Here is a 16,830-nt window from a genome sequence, read left to right as displayed (position 1 = left end):
CAGGCCCTCCCTTCTGCATCTTAGCCCAATGTTCAAGGATCTTCACCCACTGTAATACGCCTGACATTCAGGTCTGGGTGATTGCCACATCGGTGGTGTTCTGCTGGAATATAAGTGATTTGACCATGGCTGAAAGTACTGCGGCCGAAACGTTTACATGAGAAAGGTGCAAACTACCAAAAGTTTGCACCTTTCTCATGCGAACACACATTCATAATCACACCCACACACACAACACACCCATAACACCCCCCACCCACACCCTCAGCACACCCTCATCCCCAACATAAACAAACCCCACTTACCTTCATCTTCACGCTGGGTTCCTGCAGCGCCAGTTCCCTTTCACTTCCGTGATCCACAGGGTCCTTTTCTTTTTTCTTTTTTTCTTTTTTTTATTTTTTAATGGGAGGCTGTGGGGGTGTCCCCCGCAGCTCCCGCTCACTATACAATAAAGTATAGTGAGCGGGTAGATGCGGGGGACACCCCTGCAGCCCCCGTTTTTTGTTTTGTTTTACAATGCTACCACCAAAGGTTCAACCTTTTGGTATTCGAACCTTTGGTGCAAGCATTTTTAGAACTTTTGGTCATTGCTACCATTTTTTGTTGGTAAAATCCTCCTATACCCCTCTGGTGTACCTGATGTTCCGCCGTACTCACTCGGTCTTTTAGGTTCCTTACATCTTGCCGGAGGAGGCCCATATCCACCATGACCGTGTCCAGCTTGTTTTCCAGGGACGTCTTTAGGGCTGCTATAGCTTCCAATATTGGGCCCTCGCTTTCACCTACCTGCTGTGCCGAGCTAGTCGAAGCCATATTTGCATCTGATGGGGTGGGTTGGTTTTTGGCAGACTTTTTGGCAAAAGATTTGATGCTAGTTTGTTTGCCTCTTCCTCATTTTGATCTACTTGGCATTCCTCTCTTTGAGGCGTTATGCGTCTTCTATCCCCTCTGTCACCCTTGAAGGTAGCTCTCTGTGCTTTGCTTCTGTGTGCACACTGGTTTGTTTTGGTGGCCGGGTGTTTGATGCCCCCCTTTTGTTGAAATATGTCGCCCCTCCTGTGTGCTTCCACTATGGTATCCCTTTTCTTGCACTCAGGTCGTTTTTGAGAGAGCCGTGGGCCGACCTCTTTGTATCCCTCACCCTTCCACGCCAATACGCCGAGGCGATCAGTGGGCTGTGTCCTCCCCCTTATTTACGTCGGTGTGAGGGTTGTCCGGGTGTTGTTGTGACCCTTCTCTGCTACCCTGATGACCCTTTACAGTTATATTTGTGTCATGTTTTAATGCTGACAGTTCCGGTTGTGATGGACTACTCCTTTCTGCTTCTTCACAGGCCCGGAGGGTCAGTCCACGTGCCCTTGAATACTATCCCTGCCCTTGAGTTGTGCCTATCTTAGGCCTTGATTTGTGGGTCTGCGTGGGAGGCAGAAGTCCGTAGGATGCTGCGTAGTTTAGACCGTTGGATTAGGCAGCGCAACCTGCCTTAAAATCAGCACTGGCAACTTTTTAGAATGGGCGCACCCGTGTGCCTCGCTCGTTTCAGGTCTGCTGCGCGGGCTTGCCCGGTGGAGTGTAGTCTCCAATTTGCCCCCTCTTGCTCCGATCCTTGCTATATTGGTCGGCGAGTGGCTTGTGCCCTCCCATGTCAACCAGTTCTTTCTGTTTGTTGCCACTCGTTTTGCAGCTCCTTGCAGTGCTCTCTCCTTCTTCCCCACTCTGCGGGTGAGTCCACACCGTGCTGGGCCCGGTCGCCTGCGCCATGGGATGTTCCATGCGGCGACTGCGTCTGTGGCGAAGTAAAGTATTTGGCTCTCCGGTATGATGCCTTGAGCCCTTGGACAGGCCCAAGGCTCGGTATTACACAAAGGTGCGGCCCAAGTGCAGCCTGGCAGACCCAACTTCAGTGTCTCAATATGTATCCATGCCGGTATAGGCTAGCAGCGGACTGGTGCCTCCCACGTCAAAAGCTGACATTTCTGCAGTGCTATGCGCCTGACGATGTTATTCTCTCTCCGTCGCAGGGACCTGCTGCTGCACTGGGCCCCTCTGGTGTCTTCATTAGCCTCTGAACGCTGACATGCACACCAAAGGCACTGGCCCTGTGTTTCAGGGGCCTTGGGCCCTGCAGGTGCGCGGGCCCGGATCACATATGGTCTCGCCTCCTGTTGGGCTCGTCTGGTCCCTGTGCGTGTTGTGGGGAGTGGATGTTGTTTTTAGCCCCTGTGTGCCTGGCTCGGGCGGGCCACACTCCGCTGCCGTCCCGGATGAACTGTGTGGGTTGTGGGTGCTCTCAGCCGAGGGAGATAGTCCTGCGCGTTCACCGTGCCTCGGGTTTCAGGGCCGCTCGGGGCATCCACCCAGGTGCCGGGTTGCTCACCTCGCTGTTCCGGTGAGTTAGCTGTCGGGCCCCTTCCTGAATTCTGGTCTGGCGGTGCTCACTGGCCCGACGACTGATGTCTAATGCTGCTGTCTGCCTTTCTCTCGCGTAATGTGCCGTGTGCGCTTTCTGGCTTGATCGGGTATTCTGTGGCTCACTGGAGCTTCTGTGTCGTTGTCGTACTTCACCGCTCAGATCGGGCACCTTTTGCTGGACTAGCTGCTCCCTCGTAGCCTTGCCACTGTGTCTTTGTCATCACTGGGTCGTCCTCAGCACCACGGCCGCACAGCCTCCCTAGTACGCCGCTCCGCTTGCATCCGCCATTTTGAGATCGGCCGTACGGGTCTGCACCGCTCTTCTCCATCGTGTTGTGGCCAACTCGGGCACCAATTTTGCATGAAAATCCTCACCAGTTTGCTCTGGACTTTTATGCACCCTCACGTCATGTTTTGGCTGCAGTTTCCTCAGAATTCGCCAGTTTTGACTTGCTTGATCTCAGGATCTTGACGGAGCACCGATGTTCAGCTGCCTACCACATGGCAGCCAAGCCACCCCCCCCCCCCCGGGAATAATGCTCTTTAGTCTCCTGCACAACCACTACTCGCTCCTTATCATCCGAGCTTTCCTCTTGATCATCTTCCTGAATACAGGAAACATTTTTCTTCCTCCTGCACGTCACAGCGAAATCCACAATTCATGCACTTTTGATTAATAGCAGGACAAGGTTTAGACCTGGCAAAATGTCCAAAACGGCCACATGTGAAACACTTCCCCTTTTCGGCATTCCAAAGGTGGCCATCCCTTCTTCTTCACTTTCCCGTTTGGGTTCTTCCTTCTTCGCATTACCCTATTTACTTCTCTTGGTAACGACATTCACCTGGCTCTGTTCTTTTCCCAAATCACATTTGCCCACCTCTGACAAGTCACTCTTCTTTTCCTTTATGGCACGGCAATACACCAAGGTGTGCTCCACCTATTTTGAAATCGCAATAGCTTCTTCAAGGGTGGGATTTCCACACATCCATAGGCGTTCTTGGATAACAGTATTGTTCATGTGGATAATGATTTGGTCCTTTATCAACTCATCAGTGCCCATCCCTGCCGTGAACTCACATGTACTTGCCAACATCCTCAGCACACTAACATACTCCTCTAACAAATTGCACCTGCTGCTTCCGAGTGTAGAAGTTGAAGCGATGTATCGCTATATTGGTCTTGGGTGCAAAAAATATGTCTAACTGCAGAAGGGCTTTTTGATATTTAACCATATCACCCCCTTCTTGGGCATCAGTCACAAATGGTAAATCTCCATACTTCTTCAGGCCTTCCTGCCGTAGAGAATGCAACAACAACATTTTCTTCTTGAACAGTCATCCCTTCATATTCAATGGCACCCAAGTAATTCATCCAATATTCTTTCCACTCATTCCAGGATATGCTCGGCATACCGGAACTGGGCAGGAAGGTTTCTGGGGGATGGTCAGTCACTGGCCTGGAGAGCAAGAGACTGGATGCATGGGGCAAGAAGGTATTTTCCTAGTCCAGCCTAGCTCTCCGGGCTGTGAATGCCCCCTGTTCCCTGTCAAAATGCTCCTTTGGTCTCTGGACCGCAGCAGCTGGTGCAGCTGATCACCTCTCCGAAGGTGACATGAAGGAAGAGTTTCTCGCCATGGTGCAGAAGAGTACGGGAGGCTTCCCACCAAATCCGGCAGTCAAGGTTTGACACAGCTGATTGTGTGGCCACAAGACAGTGGTGCAACATCACTTGTGGATGAGGACATGGGGCTTTGCTCAGGACGTGCAGGCTAAGCTCCTGGACGGGCATAACCTTTTCAGAGCAAAAGCAGATTACGTGCTGCAGATGTTTCAGTCCTCAAAGGTGACAGCTAAGTCTTTGGGCTTATCTTTGCAACAGTCCTCTGCACCGTCCAGCAGAGTTGGGTTTTTCACCTCTCTGCCGCATATGGCCCCTGCGGGAGAGGTCAGTTCACCCAGGAAAGATTGCAATGCAGATACTTTCCAAGGGGTAGAGGCAGAGGTGCCCCTTAGAGTTGGCCAGCAGCAGCAACTGTATCATCAGACGCCAATGGTGCCTTAGCCCTGTGAAAGGGTCCTCTTCCATGAGTCCCATGTGGGGTGGAGCATTTCCCATTTCAACTCAGAGTGGTCTCGGACTACATCCGATGCCTGGATCTTACATGTCGTTTGACATGGATATTGCCTCCCTTTCCTTCAGCGTCCTCCATACCACTTTCCTCACATCACCTCCTTGACTCTGGACCCATCCTCTTGGAAGAGGTCCATCAGCATCTCCCGAAGGGCGCAATAAAACTGGTGCCGTGCTTGGAACAGGGCAAGTGGTGGTACTCGACTTTTTTTTCTGGTGCCAAAGAAGGACGGAGGCTTATGCCTGATCATGGATCTGAGGCTGTTGAATCTGTACCTCCGGAAGGACAAATTCAAGATGGTTACTCTGGCCCAGATCCTCCAAGCCCTCCATCTGCAGGACTGATTGATGTCACTGGACCTTCAGGATGCATAATATCACCTGCCTATTCATCTAAAGCACAGGAAGAACCTAAGGTTCGTGGTGGGCCAACATCGCTAGAGTCCTGCTGTTCAGTCTTTCTTCAGCACCCAGGGTTTTCACCAAGCTGGTAGCCGTGGTGGTGGTTCGACTCAGGAGGGGAAGTATTCATATTTTTCCCTACCTGGACAATTGTCTCGTCAGAGCTTGCTTTCCAGCCAAGGTGTTGACATGTCTGTTCTGCATGCGCAGTCTATTGCACAGCAAAGTCCCACATTTCACTGTCCCAGTCCCTCTGCTTTATCGGGGTGGTCTTGGACAGTTAATGGGCACGTCCTTTCTGCCCGAGGATCGAGTGACAAACACATCCAGTCACAGGGACAAGTTCCTGCCTCAGTTTTCCTTTGTCTGAAGGGTCTCATGGCCTCCAACATATTGGTGGTTCCCGAGGCCTGGCTAAGCATGAGGTTACTTGAGAGACTCCTCTGTTGCCAGTGGTCTCAATTTCAGGGGCACATGTCTGATCTTCTGCAGGTTTTGAGTTATGTTATGTTATAACTTTTACAGCGCACAGCCACCCGGGGTTATCATGGCGCTAGAGAGACGAAGCTAAACAAGCCAAGCCAAACCTCACAGGGCTAAAACTGATAGGTTTTAACAACCTTTCAAAAAGCCAAATGATAGGATAGGTCTTTTATAGACACCGGGGGCTCGTTCCATAATTGAGTCGCAGCAATGGAAAAGGCACAGCCCCCAATCCGCACATGGCGCAATTATGAAACGCACAGCAAATTAGAAGAGGCAGAATGCAGGCAGCCTTTAGGATAATAGCGTGTGTACTTAGTGCCGAGATATTCCGCACCAAGGCCATGTAATGCCCGATGGACAATGCATAATGCTTTGAACCTAACCCGCTGGGAGCCAGTGCAGGGCACGCAGGACTGGAGAGATATGGTCTCCATAAGGCGTACCTGTAGCGACCCGCGCAGCTAGATTTTGAAGACGCTGAAGCCGCAGGATCAGCCCGTTGGGTTGGCCCAAATAGAGAGTTTCAATAGTCAAGCCGACTAAGCAACATAGCAGCCACAACCGGAGGACAGAGAGCAGCAGGAATCACCGGGAGTGCTTTTTTCAGACTGTGGTCTCGCTCAGAGTCTGAGAAGCACATCATTTTGCTGGAGTTGAGAGCAATCAGGCTATCCCTGGTAACGTTCTTCGCCTCCGTCAAAGGAAAATGTGTTCTTGTTGTGACGAGCAACACAGTGACCATGTACTACCTCAACAAGCAAGATGGTGTGGAACCCTTAACACTTTGCAGAGAAGCAATGCAACCATGGTTCTGTGCTCTGGAGAACGCCTCCCTGATGGCTGCTCATCTTGCCGGAAGGGAGAATGTTACGGCAGATGCGTGGAGCAAATGGACTTCCAGGAAGTTCAAGAGGAGATTTTTTTTCCCCATTGGGGAACTCCTCATGTGGATCTGTTCACTACCACTGTGTAAAGAGAGTGTGAGTTGTACTGTTCTAGTGAGTTTCCTTGGCACAGGCCTCTGGGGGACTCATTGAGCGTCTTCTGGACGTTCGTCCTCCTCTATTAATTCCTCCCAATCCCTGTAATTCTGCTGGTTCTCACGAGGTTCAGCCTGTTCGGGTCCATGTTGATCTTTATCACTCTGGACTGGGCTCAGAGAACATGGCACCGGGAGTTGCTGAACATCTCCATCTGTCCTCCATGGTGCCTTCCACAGAGAGTGGATCTGCTCTTCCAATCAGAGGGATATGCGTTCCACCCAGACCTCAGCAGCCTAAACCTTCATGTTTAGCTGCTAAGAGTCTGATAAACAATAGGTGGGACTTGTCGGGTGATGTCCTAGATTTGCTCCTCTCAGCTGAAAGGCCTGCTACTACATCAATATATAGTTGCAGATGCTGTACGTTCTCTGCGTGGTGCTGGGAGAGTGATCTGGATACTTTATCCGGTCCTTTATACCAGTCTTGGATTTTGTGTTGTCTTTGTCTCTATTGGGCCTGCAGGTCAATACTGTGAAATGGTACTTTGATGCTATATCGGTTTTTAAGAAGCCCCCTGACCAAGACTCTTTCTTCACAATCCTCCCCACAGTGATGCATTTCTAAAGTGATTTGCGCAATCAGTTTCCTCCATGTCAGTTTGTGGTTCCGGCATGAGATTTAAATTAGCTGTTAATATTTCTCTCCATTTGAACCCCTTTATTCTTGTTCTATTAGACTGCTCTGCCTTAAGATGAATTTCCTGGTCTTCATCACTTCCGCTAGATAGGTCAGTGAGCTCCAGGCATTATCTGTTAAACCTCCCTATTTTGTTTTCTCCAAAGGTGAGGTTACATTGAGAATTATACCCTCTTTTCTTCTGAAAGTGGTCACGTATTTCCATCTCTCTCATAATATTAATCTCATCTTCCTGTGTTTTTTCGTCCACCCCATCCTTCTAAGGCAGAGGAACAGTTCCATCGGCTGGACCCGGTCCCGGCTGTCAGCTACTATGTCTCTTGCACATGGGACGTCAGGAAAGATGATCTGCATTTTGTGGGTTATGCTGGTGCCTGTGTTGGAAGGGCTTTGACTAAGCACCTGTCAAGGTGGATCATCGTCTGCATCTCTGAATGCTATGATCAGGCGGAAAAGGATATACCAGACGGTCTCAGAGCTTATTCTATCAGAGGTGTGGTTACCACCTCTGCCCTGCAGTGGGGAGTCTCTGTCTTGGAGATTTGCCAAGCAGAAACGTGGGCTTCTCTGTACATGTTTTCAAAGCATTACGCTTTGGATTCCTGTTCCGGACAGGACGCCCATTTTGGCCGGGCTGTTCTGCAGAGTTTTCTGATCTAGGTGATGTCTTTTGTTCTCCTCTCTCCTCCAGCCCATTGTACTGTTATGGGAGTCTATTATAGATGAGGAATCCGTGGGAGGAAGGGATCCATTCGGAAAAAAAATTACTTACCTCTCGGTAATATTCTTTCTGGTTGATGTTCCTCCATCGGATTTCTCATCAACCTCCCAAGCTGCCCCTCTTTTGCGGATAGCTAATACATAATTGGTCCTGCGGTTCCTCAGCGTCGGAGTGCCAGGGGAAAAGGGTGGAACAGAGGTCACAGGTTTGGTGACTCGATGTATACTGGGCCTGATGTCATGTCCAGCATGGGATGCGTAGAGGCGTCAGGCAGAGCAGATGAGGTGCCGCACTGCGCTCCCTGGTGGCAAAAAGGTTTACGGAAAACAGCTCTGTTGCAACTAGATAAGGAATCTGTGGGAGGGACATCCATACTAAAGAACATTACGGACAGGTAAATAATTTGTTGTTCTTAGCTGACCTAAAATGCTTTTAAAGCTGAGCTGCAGACCTTTCCCAAAGAGTCATCAGGTTCTTCTTTCCAATCCACTCTTATGTAAATATCCTTGACCATGATTGACTTTCGTATCAGCTAAAGCCATAGAAACACATATCGCAGACCGTTCACTGGCAACATAACTTAACTGAAAAAGCTAGATAACAAGTCGTGGAACGAATCCCTCACTGATAATAATCATTAAATAGTTTATTTCAGGTTTGCATAATCCATACAACAATACATTCCATAAATGTATACAAGACGATACATAATGCAGAAATCTTAGATGCATAATATAACTCCCACTGAATCATAATAAAACAATGAATACATATCAATGCACTTTGATACCTATATAGTAGCCCATGATCAACAAGCAATTTATGAAAATGTTAAAACAGTCAGCAAAACATTATGGAATGAATGTAAGGAATAAGAATTTGCGTTTCCAGGCAAATTTCAGGTAACATTCGAGTTTAAAGGTAGACTTTACTTTGGAAAGAGACATAAGGGCTGCAGAAACAGGTTTCCACGGTCTCATTCTGCCTTCCCTGAGAGAGTCAAGTAGATGTTGTTTTCTCAGATCTGCATAGTGTGTGCAGATAATATAAATTGGGGTAGGGACACATAGGAGCCACAGAAACAGCTAACAACCTCTACTTGACATAGACACAGGGGGTCATTCCGAGGTTGTTGCTAAGGGAAAAACGATGCCGGTAAAGGATTACCGGCATCGCTTACCGCTACGGGCTATTCTGACCCGCCTGAACGCTATTAGCGGCATCGTAAATTACGGCGTCGCTAATAGCAGCATGTGCGCAGGCACGCGGCCCACCATGCCGGCACTAGCGGCATGCCGTAAACTGGAAGAGATCACAAGTGAAGCGGACATGCAAATACCGGCTTCATGAAGACGTTAAAAGTGGTTACCGGCATGCCGTAAATACCGGCATCGCAGACCAACCGTAAAATGCCATGTGCAGTGATCCCAACACCCAGAGGTGCACACAATCAGCACAGGTGGAGGCAATAGAGTCTGGTCCACTACAAAAGGAGCACACCCACACACCACACCCCCTCCCACACCAAGATGATTCCAATAGTAGTAGCATTACTGGAGCTGGAGGACATGCTAGCATTATCACAACAGCAGCAACAACAACAACAACAGCCGGCAACACAGAGGAGACGCAGGAAGAGGGTGAGACAGGCCCAGCATGCCCCACAATCGCAGCCACCGTTACCACGCAGGCAGCCCCCAATCCCTCGCATCAGAGCCAGTCCTTTCAACCTAACTCCTGAGCAGATCCACACCCTGTACCGGGACACCATCACCACCATTGTGGACATGATAGACGATGACATTGTCAGCCTCATTAAAATACGCACCGCCATCCCCCCTCTACTGAAGGTAGTGTCTGTGCTCCACTTCCTTGCCACAGGCACCTACCAGCACACAATGGGGCACATGCATGGCATATCACAACCCTTATTTTCCTGCATTCTGAACCAAGTGCTGGATGCCCTCCTCAAGCACACAAGGGACTACATATCCCTACCACGGACTCCCCAGGAGATATTTGATACAAAAATTGCCTTCCATGCACTGGCAGGCATGCCAAATTGTGTAGGTGCCATCAACTGCACCTATGTGGAGTTGGTGGTCCCGCATGCCATGGAGGTGGTGGACCGCAACCGCAAGCAATACCACTTCATCAATGTGTGCAGATGGTATGCAACGCCAGCAAGATCATCACACATTGTTGTGCCCGATATCCCGGATCAACTCAGGACTCTATGGTCCTGCGGAACTCCATGCTACATGGAGCAACATGCTGGACGACGTGCCTGGCTGCTCTGTAAGTTGCATGACGGGCACATGGCATTGAAATGGGGGGAGAGATGCACGCACCACCATGCTGCCAATGGTGATTTGACTGCACGATGTGCACATCACCGAACCCTGTGCCCCAAAGCATCACAAACGGTACATGACACCCAAATCCCATAAGAATGAAGTAAGGTCCACACCTATCACTACATGACTAACAGGAAACCACCCCACATCCCACAACACGTGCCCACTCATCAGCGGCCCTCACCCTCCATAACGCCATCCAGCACCATGCAGTGCATATGCACTATGTTGCTGTCTCTAGCATATCACCACACAGGACAAGCATCCCTGGCAGTGCATTAAACTGAACCAACTAGGGAATCCACTGTCTGTCACAGGGCCGACACACCCACAGGAGTGCTGCATGTCACCATGGGAATGATCAGCGCTGATTGCCCAATATTGCAGACTACTTCCGACGCTCCCTCTAAGTAAATCTCACAGAACACACCATATTATAAATTTGACACAAACACAGCTGTATGCGTACACGATGCATGTGCAACAAGACGTCAGTGCACACCATGTAATGTATCATCTTGAAGATGCAACCCACACCATTAGTCCATGGCACAAGACACATTGAGTGACTGAAAATGGCGTAAATACATCCAGGGACATGTGCATGTGGGCAACGATAATCTGCAGGCATGTGTGACTAGAGCTGTCCATCATGAATCGACTAACATTTACCTTGTATTGCCTCTCATGCAGGTGATAGTGGCTATCCCTTGAAGCCGTGCTCCTCACCCCTGTCCGAAACCCACGGAACAGGCACGAGGAGGACTACAATCGGTCCCATACCCGTACCCGTGTGGTCATCGAGTAGACCTTTGGCCTGTTGAAGACACAATTTCGCTGCCTCAGCCGGTCGGGTGGGGCACTCCTCTATAGGCATGAGAAGGTGGCCAAGATTATCATGGCATATGTCATGCTGCACAATATGTGTATCCGCCGGAACGTGCCCCTGACATTGAACTGCTACCACCTGGTGATGATGAAGGGGATGAAGAAGATGTGGCTGGACATCATGGCGGTGCCGATGCACAGGAGGGACGTGCTGTGTGCCAGTCAGTCATTGCACAATATTTCTGACACACTTGGCAGCAGAGGGTGACATGATAGTTGGACAGAGGGCACTGGGTGTGGGGGTACATGTACACTATGCACTGTATATGAATAAATGACACATGCGCAATGATGAATGTCCACTCAGGTCTTGCTTTTCACACAACGGGTGTATTAAATATAACAATGTTAACGAAAGTGCAAAACCCCTCCACCACCCTCACCCCCCTCCATCTTCCCCCACAACTCCCCCACACACCCCCTCCCACTCCCCCCACAACTCCCCCACACACCCTCACCCCCCTCCCCCTGCCCCCACAACTCCCCCACACATGTCCCATCAAGTCTCCAATGCCTACATGAGGCTGCCATGACTATCAATTGGCACTCCCTGATCCAGGTAGCGGCATGTCTTGCCGGCGCAGGGTACGTGCCGACCTGCGGAGCGGGCTCGTCTGGGTCGAACTGGATGATGACGGTGTGGCCGCCTGCTGGGATTGGGTAGCCGGATGCCCTGCCTCCAGGGCATTGGCTATGCAGTCTAAGACCTGGCGGAGGGCCGAGACCTCCTCACAGAGGCGGCTGGTGTGATCTGCAAAGGTTTTGGCCATGGAAGCGGTGCTCTCCGTGATGGACCTGCCTAGAGAGGCGAAGTTCTCACGCCACTCCTGTCTGGCCAGGGTGTTGTCTTCAACAAACTGCCGCACAAGGGCAGTCAGCTGTTCTGACCGCTGTGGCCATGCGGGTGCACCTGTGGAGGTTGAGGGTCCCTACCTAGCCTGCTCAGCCTCCATGCTTGTCAAAATGGGACTGTAGTGCCCTTCCATCTGCTCCTGACCAGACTGCTCTGGGGTGGTGGTGTGGTCAGTTTCGAGGGACGATATTTGGGGGGATGCTGGTGTGGATATGGCGTACGGACCACTTCCAATGCATCGTCCTCAACGGGCACCCATATGTCATCCTGGGGGTCCTCCACAGCCAGGGGTGCTGTGGCTGCCACCTCTCCAGCCAAACTGGACTCCTCAGAATATGGTGCCTCGGCTGATTCCTCAGCATGGCCAATGGGTGGTGGTGCTTCGCCCTCGACGGCCCTTGGCGGCGCCGGTGTAATGGCAACCTGGGGTGTCTTGCCTGTTGGTGCACGGCAGGCCTGGGTTGTCCCCTCAAGGTCAAAGGGCAGTTGGCGTCATCCCGGGACCTCTTCCGGGGTGTGGTCTTTGCGGGGGTTGCGTCCTGCCCATCGCTGTCATGGTCAGAGCCTGTGGGGGCCGGAGAGAGAGACGGCATGAGTGATGTTTTGATAGGCATCATACATACATTTGGACAATTGATCATCCACACAATTGGAGGAAATAGGCATTTGTGTTTGGTTGAGCACGTTGTTTGATACATGGGTGGGTTATGCAGGCATACGTCGGCGTCACTCATGTTGGCCAAGAGCTATGCTATCTGACCTATATTATTTGGGGCCTGCGCGCTCTGTGACTCATGGCATTTACAGCTTTGTGTGGTATGTGTCAGGTACGGCATTGCCATGCAGCAGGCATCTGCATGTGTCTGTAATGCGTCCATCTACTTTGCTGGGAGTGTGTGTGTGTTGGACCATGGCTGGACTCTTTGGAATGACATATTGGTTGGCTTTCATCAGACTCGGCATTACAATGTTTTCTTAGGACACTCGCCTCCATCACCCAATGTTGTGGCGCCACACTCCATCTTGCCAACACCTTCTATCGCCTCCATTCCAATCATACTGGCGCAGATGTCCTCCCATGGGGTCAGCTTGATTGGTGAGCTGGGACCTCCTCCTGCTCCCATTGCCTGGCTCCTGTTCACTGAGAGTATATTTCAAACACTGAGTTGCATGTCGTCCCAGTGCTTACGGCAGTCTTTGACAGCGCGTGAGGTGTTCCCAACAGGACTGACCTTCTGAGCAACAAGTGCCCAGATCTCCTTTTTTTTCAGAATTGCCCCCCTCTTCATGTTGTTGAAGACTATCCCTGCATGCTCCTACAGTGTCCCAACCAGCATCTCCAGCTCATCCTCATTAAATCTCTCGTTCCGATGGCAGACAGCTCCCTTCTTAAGGGCCTTGGGCATAGTGGTATGATAGGAGAATGTTTTCAGTACAACAGCAGAGTCCAACGTGTCCTGTGTGGTGAGGATGGCAATGGATTGTGTTTTTAAAGATGGCCGCCGTGATCCTTCCCGTTCCTGTGCGTTGACGCTCTGCTTAATAGCGGTGACCGTTATTAGCGGTCACCACTAATGCCGCATTGGGCCATGCCGGTAGTGCTATCTGCGCTATGCATGATGCGGCAAAGGGCATTTTTCATGCCTTTAACAGCATGGCGGTCATGACCTTACCGGCATGGCGCAGAGCTCGTGCCCGTAAAGTCGTAATAGTCCTCTATTAGCGGACTAATGACTGTCCGGACACACTGTTTACGCCATGCCGGTAAGGACTGTTACTTACCTCCAACCTCGGAATGACCCCCACAGTCATTTATAAGTAATGGCCTTTACAGGAAGGACTTTTAATCTGGCCTTGATCAGTAGAATCCAGTGATTCAAATTTGTAACCACATTGAAATAGTAGACTGCCCGCAGACCCTGAGACAGAGGAAGATAAATTCTTACTGAGGGTTTAAACAGGTCCAAGTCTTCCTTTGATTTTCCCACAGGTGATACCATTAGCATTTTAGAGACACCTTTGGCACACCAATAATGTTATCAGGGTTTAAAAAGTACTGACCCAAACCCACACTTAGCCAAGAAAACTTACTTCAATGACGAAAAAGTTTTCTCTCACATAAACTTAAAATCTATCTGCAAACCCAACAAGTTACTCTATGCCTTTAACAGTTTCACCTCACAAAAGTGTACTTAATCCTCTATTTGGCATCCCCAAGTGCTCTTTGAAAATGTAAACACTGTTTCACTTGCAAAGTGACTCAAATTATACATTAATTCTCACCCTCCCATGATAAAAACTCTTTGATCATCCCCACCTCCACACTCCTATCCTCGTAAATGCTGTCAATTTAACCAATGTCCTTCCTGAAGAAATCTTGTCACAGCTAAAGAATCAAGCAATATTTGCCTTGCTGCCCTAGCAGCAGATTGTGCTGACTTCTTTGTGGACCATTTAACAGAATGTATCAACCTCTTGCTTCAACAAGGTGCAGCCCCAGACCGTCCTCAGGAATCCTTCATTACCACACTTCCAAAAAACATATCCGTATGTGCTCTAAAATATTCACCCCCTTGCAAGCCTACTATGGATTTCCAAATCCATAAAGTTGTTGTTACCAAACAACTATAACTATACATATAAGTAATTCTCTTTTGGACATGTTTCTTTCAGGCTTTAGACCCAAACACGGCACAGAGTGTTTCCTGGTCAATGTCTTTGGAGGATATTCTTGGAGAAGCCGATGAAGGTGCTTGACTACTCTCACATATTTGACACAGTGAACCTCTCCCACCTACTGAAATGGCTGTGAATGGTGGCTGGTGTGCCTGGCCAGACGTTGGGATGGTTCAGAGACTTCCTTATCAATCACAATCAATGTATCAGTCTTGGAACCCTCTCTTCCTCCAGCTCCCGAAGCCGCCACAGAGTCCCTTCGGCCTGTCACCTCCCAATGCTTCTCTTTAATATGTACATGAACCCACTCTCACAACATTAAAGTTCATTTCTATTTGGACGATGAACAAATCTAACTCGTGTTTCCCTATTGACAAAAATGTATTCCAGACCTTCTCCGACTGTCTTACTAAACTGTAGGCCTGGATGCATAGAAACAGCTTGAAGCTCACCAATGACAAAACTGAAGTTCTTCCCAACGCTAAACATCTGCTCAAAAATCCCCAGGATGAACCTCTATGGTTGCCTTGTCTCCTTATCTCATACAGTCTAAAAACATGGAGTCATAAGGGAGACCAACTAAGCATAAACCCTGAATGGGAGCTCTGGTAAAGTCATGCTTCTTCCAACTTAGTCACTATGGGGAACCTTCCTTTTCATCCCACAAGAGAATCACAGCCATTGTCAGTTTGTGCGTTAGCCCCTGTTTAGGCTATGCAAGTTCTTTTTATAGCAAACTACCTCCCTGAATACCAAATTAAAAGACTAAAATGTGCTCAAAGCTCTGCTGGCCGCCTCCTCGATGGTATTTAAAAACATCACCCTGTTCTTGAGAGATCTCAAATATCCCAGTACAACATCACATTTCATTCAAACTAATATCTCTTTAACTACTATGCCTAGCTTTCAAATGCCTTAACCGAATGGCTCTGCACCTCCATACCTTAATAACCAAATCCAGTTGTAACACAATAAGGGCGACCTTCGATCAACTGCTACTAAAAACCCTTCTTATAGATACCATGGCAGGGGAATAGAAGAGTTTCATTGGCGGCCCAAACTCTGTGCAACACTCTCCCTTTCTACATCCACCAATCAATCTCTCTCTTACAATCTGGAAACCTTTGAAGACCTGGCTATTAATGTATGCTTAGATTGTCCTGCCTCCCCCTTCACTCACTGCGCTCATGATTCCATCTTGCTTCATAAGCTTTCAAATAAATAAGAGGTGGAGTGAGAAAGAGAGAGAGAAAGAGAGAGAGATTGGAGTATGGGATCTAGGAGTGGATATACGGATGTGGGAATAGGGATGAGAGCAGATAGAGGGGTCAAGAGCAAGTGAGGAACCAGGAAGTTGGATATGTGGGGGTGGAGGATATGATAGAGGTGCTGGAGATGTGAATGAAGGTTTTGGTGAAAGAAAATTGCAATGGATGCAAGTGTAAAGGGGGTGTGGTTAGGCAAAAAGTGAGAGGAGAACAATGGTAGTAGGAGGAGGTGGAGGGCCAAGGTGGACTTGAAAACGTTTTACCATATTTATTTTTTCTTTTAACATTGTGAAATCCAGTTCTCACAAAAATCAGATGCACTCAGTAGAATGTTTGCAATTTCTTTCTCCTATATAATTTGATTCAATTGATTGGATGGTTTCATGAGAACTGAAGTTCACAAGATGTGCAGATGCTTTTTAATTATCATAAAAAAAAGTCATAAAAACCTGTAAGTTGGTAAAAAAGTACCTGTTTCATTTCAACAAATTCAGTGGCAGTAACTTGGCAACTTGTAAAGGTATAATGTTCAATGTTAATTACTTGCCCAGCATGACCATATTCCATTATATGTATGTTTGTATAATGATTTACTGGCACTGCATATATATTTTGTTTTTTCTTGACAGGTTTGACCTAGGATCACGTTCCATTGCCCACATGGTGACTGGACTTACTAACCAGTATTCTACAAAGGCAAAGCTTGAAGAGGTATGGGGGACCAAGCATGTACCTCTTTTTGTATTAAATTCAACTGCTTCAAACATGTTAGCATTAGCTTTCATACATTTTGTGTTATCTTGCATTCCGGAGGCTATAGCACTGTTCAATTAAACATAAAATGCAACCAGACATAACATGCATTGTACCTGTGAGATTTGCAGTCAGACAATATCTCATGCTCCCATTGCTGTTCAATGTGTGAATTTGATGAAAGGGTTTGTCCACCCACG

At 48.8% G+C, this 16,830-nt stretch overlaps 1 protein-coding gene across 8 annotated transcripts in view; it reads left to right on the top strand.

Moving 5' to 3' along the window:
• ERAP1 (endoplasmic reticulum aminopeptidase 1) overlaps positions 1–16,830 on the top strand; it is a 1,074,730-nt gene that overhangs the window by 1,036,408 nt on the left and 21,492 nt on the right. For all 8 annotated transcript variants that reach the window (XM_069627669.1, XM_069627672.1, XM_069627670.1 and 5 more), the window contains one exon: positions 16,507–16,588. In XM_069627669.1, the coding sequence (XP_069483770.1) occupies positions 16,507–16,588 (82 nt within the window). The remainder of the gene's footprint in view (positions 1–16,506; positions 16,589–16,830) is intronic.

Source organism: Ambystoma mexicanum, chromosome 6p (genome assembly GCF_040938575.1).
Source record: "Ambystoma mexicanum isolate Mex_15411 chromosome 6p, UKY_AmexF1_1, whole genome shotgun sequence".
NCBI classification, from domain to species: domain Eukaryota; kingdom Metazoa; phylum Chordata; class Amphibia; order Caudata; family Ambystomatidae; genus Ambystoma; species Ambystoma mexicanum.
The sequence above is the reverse complement of the archived record's forward strand: the minus strand, read 5'-3'. Positions and strand labels throughout refer to the sequence as shown.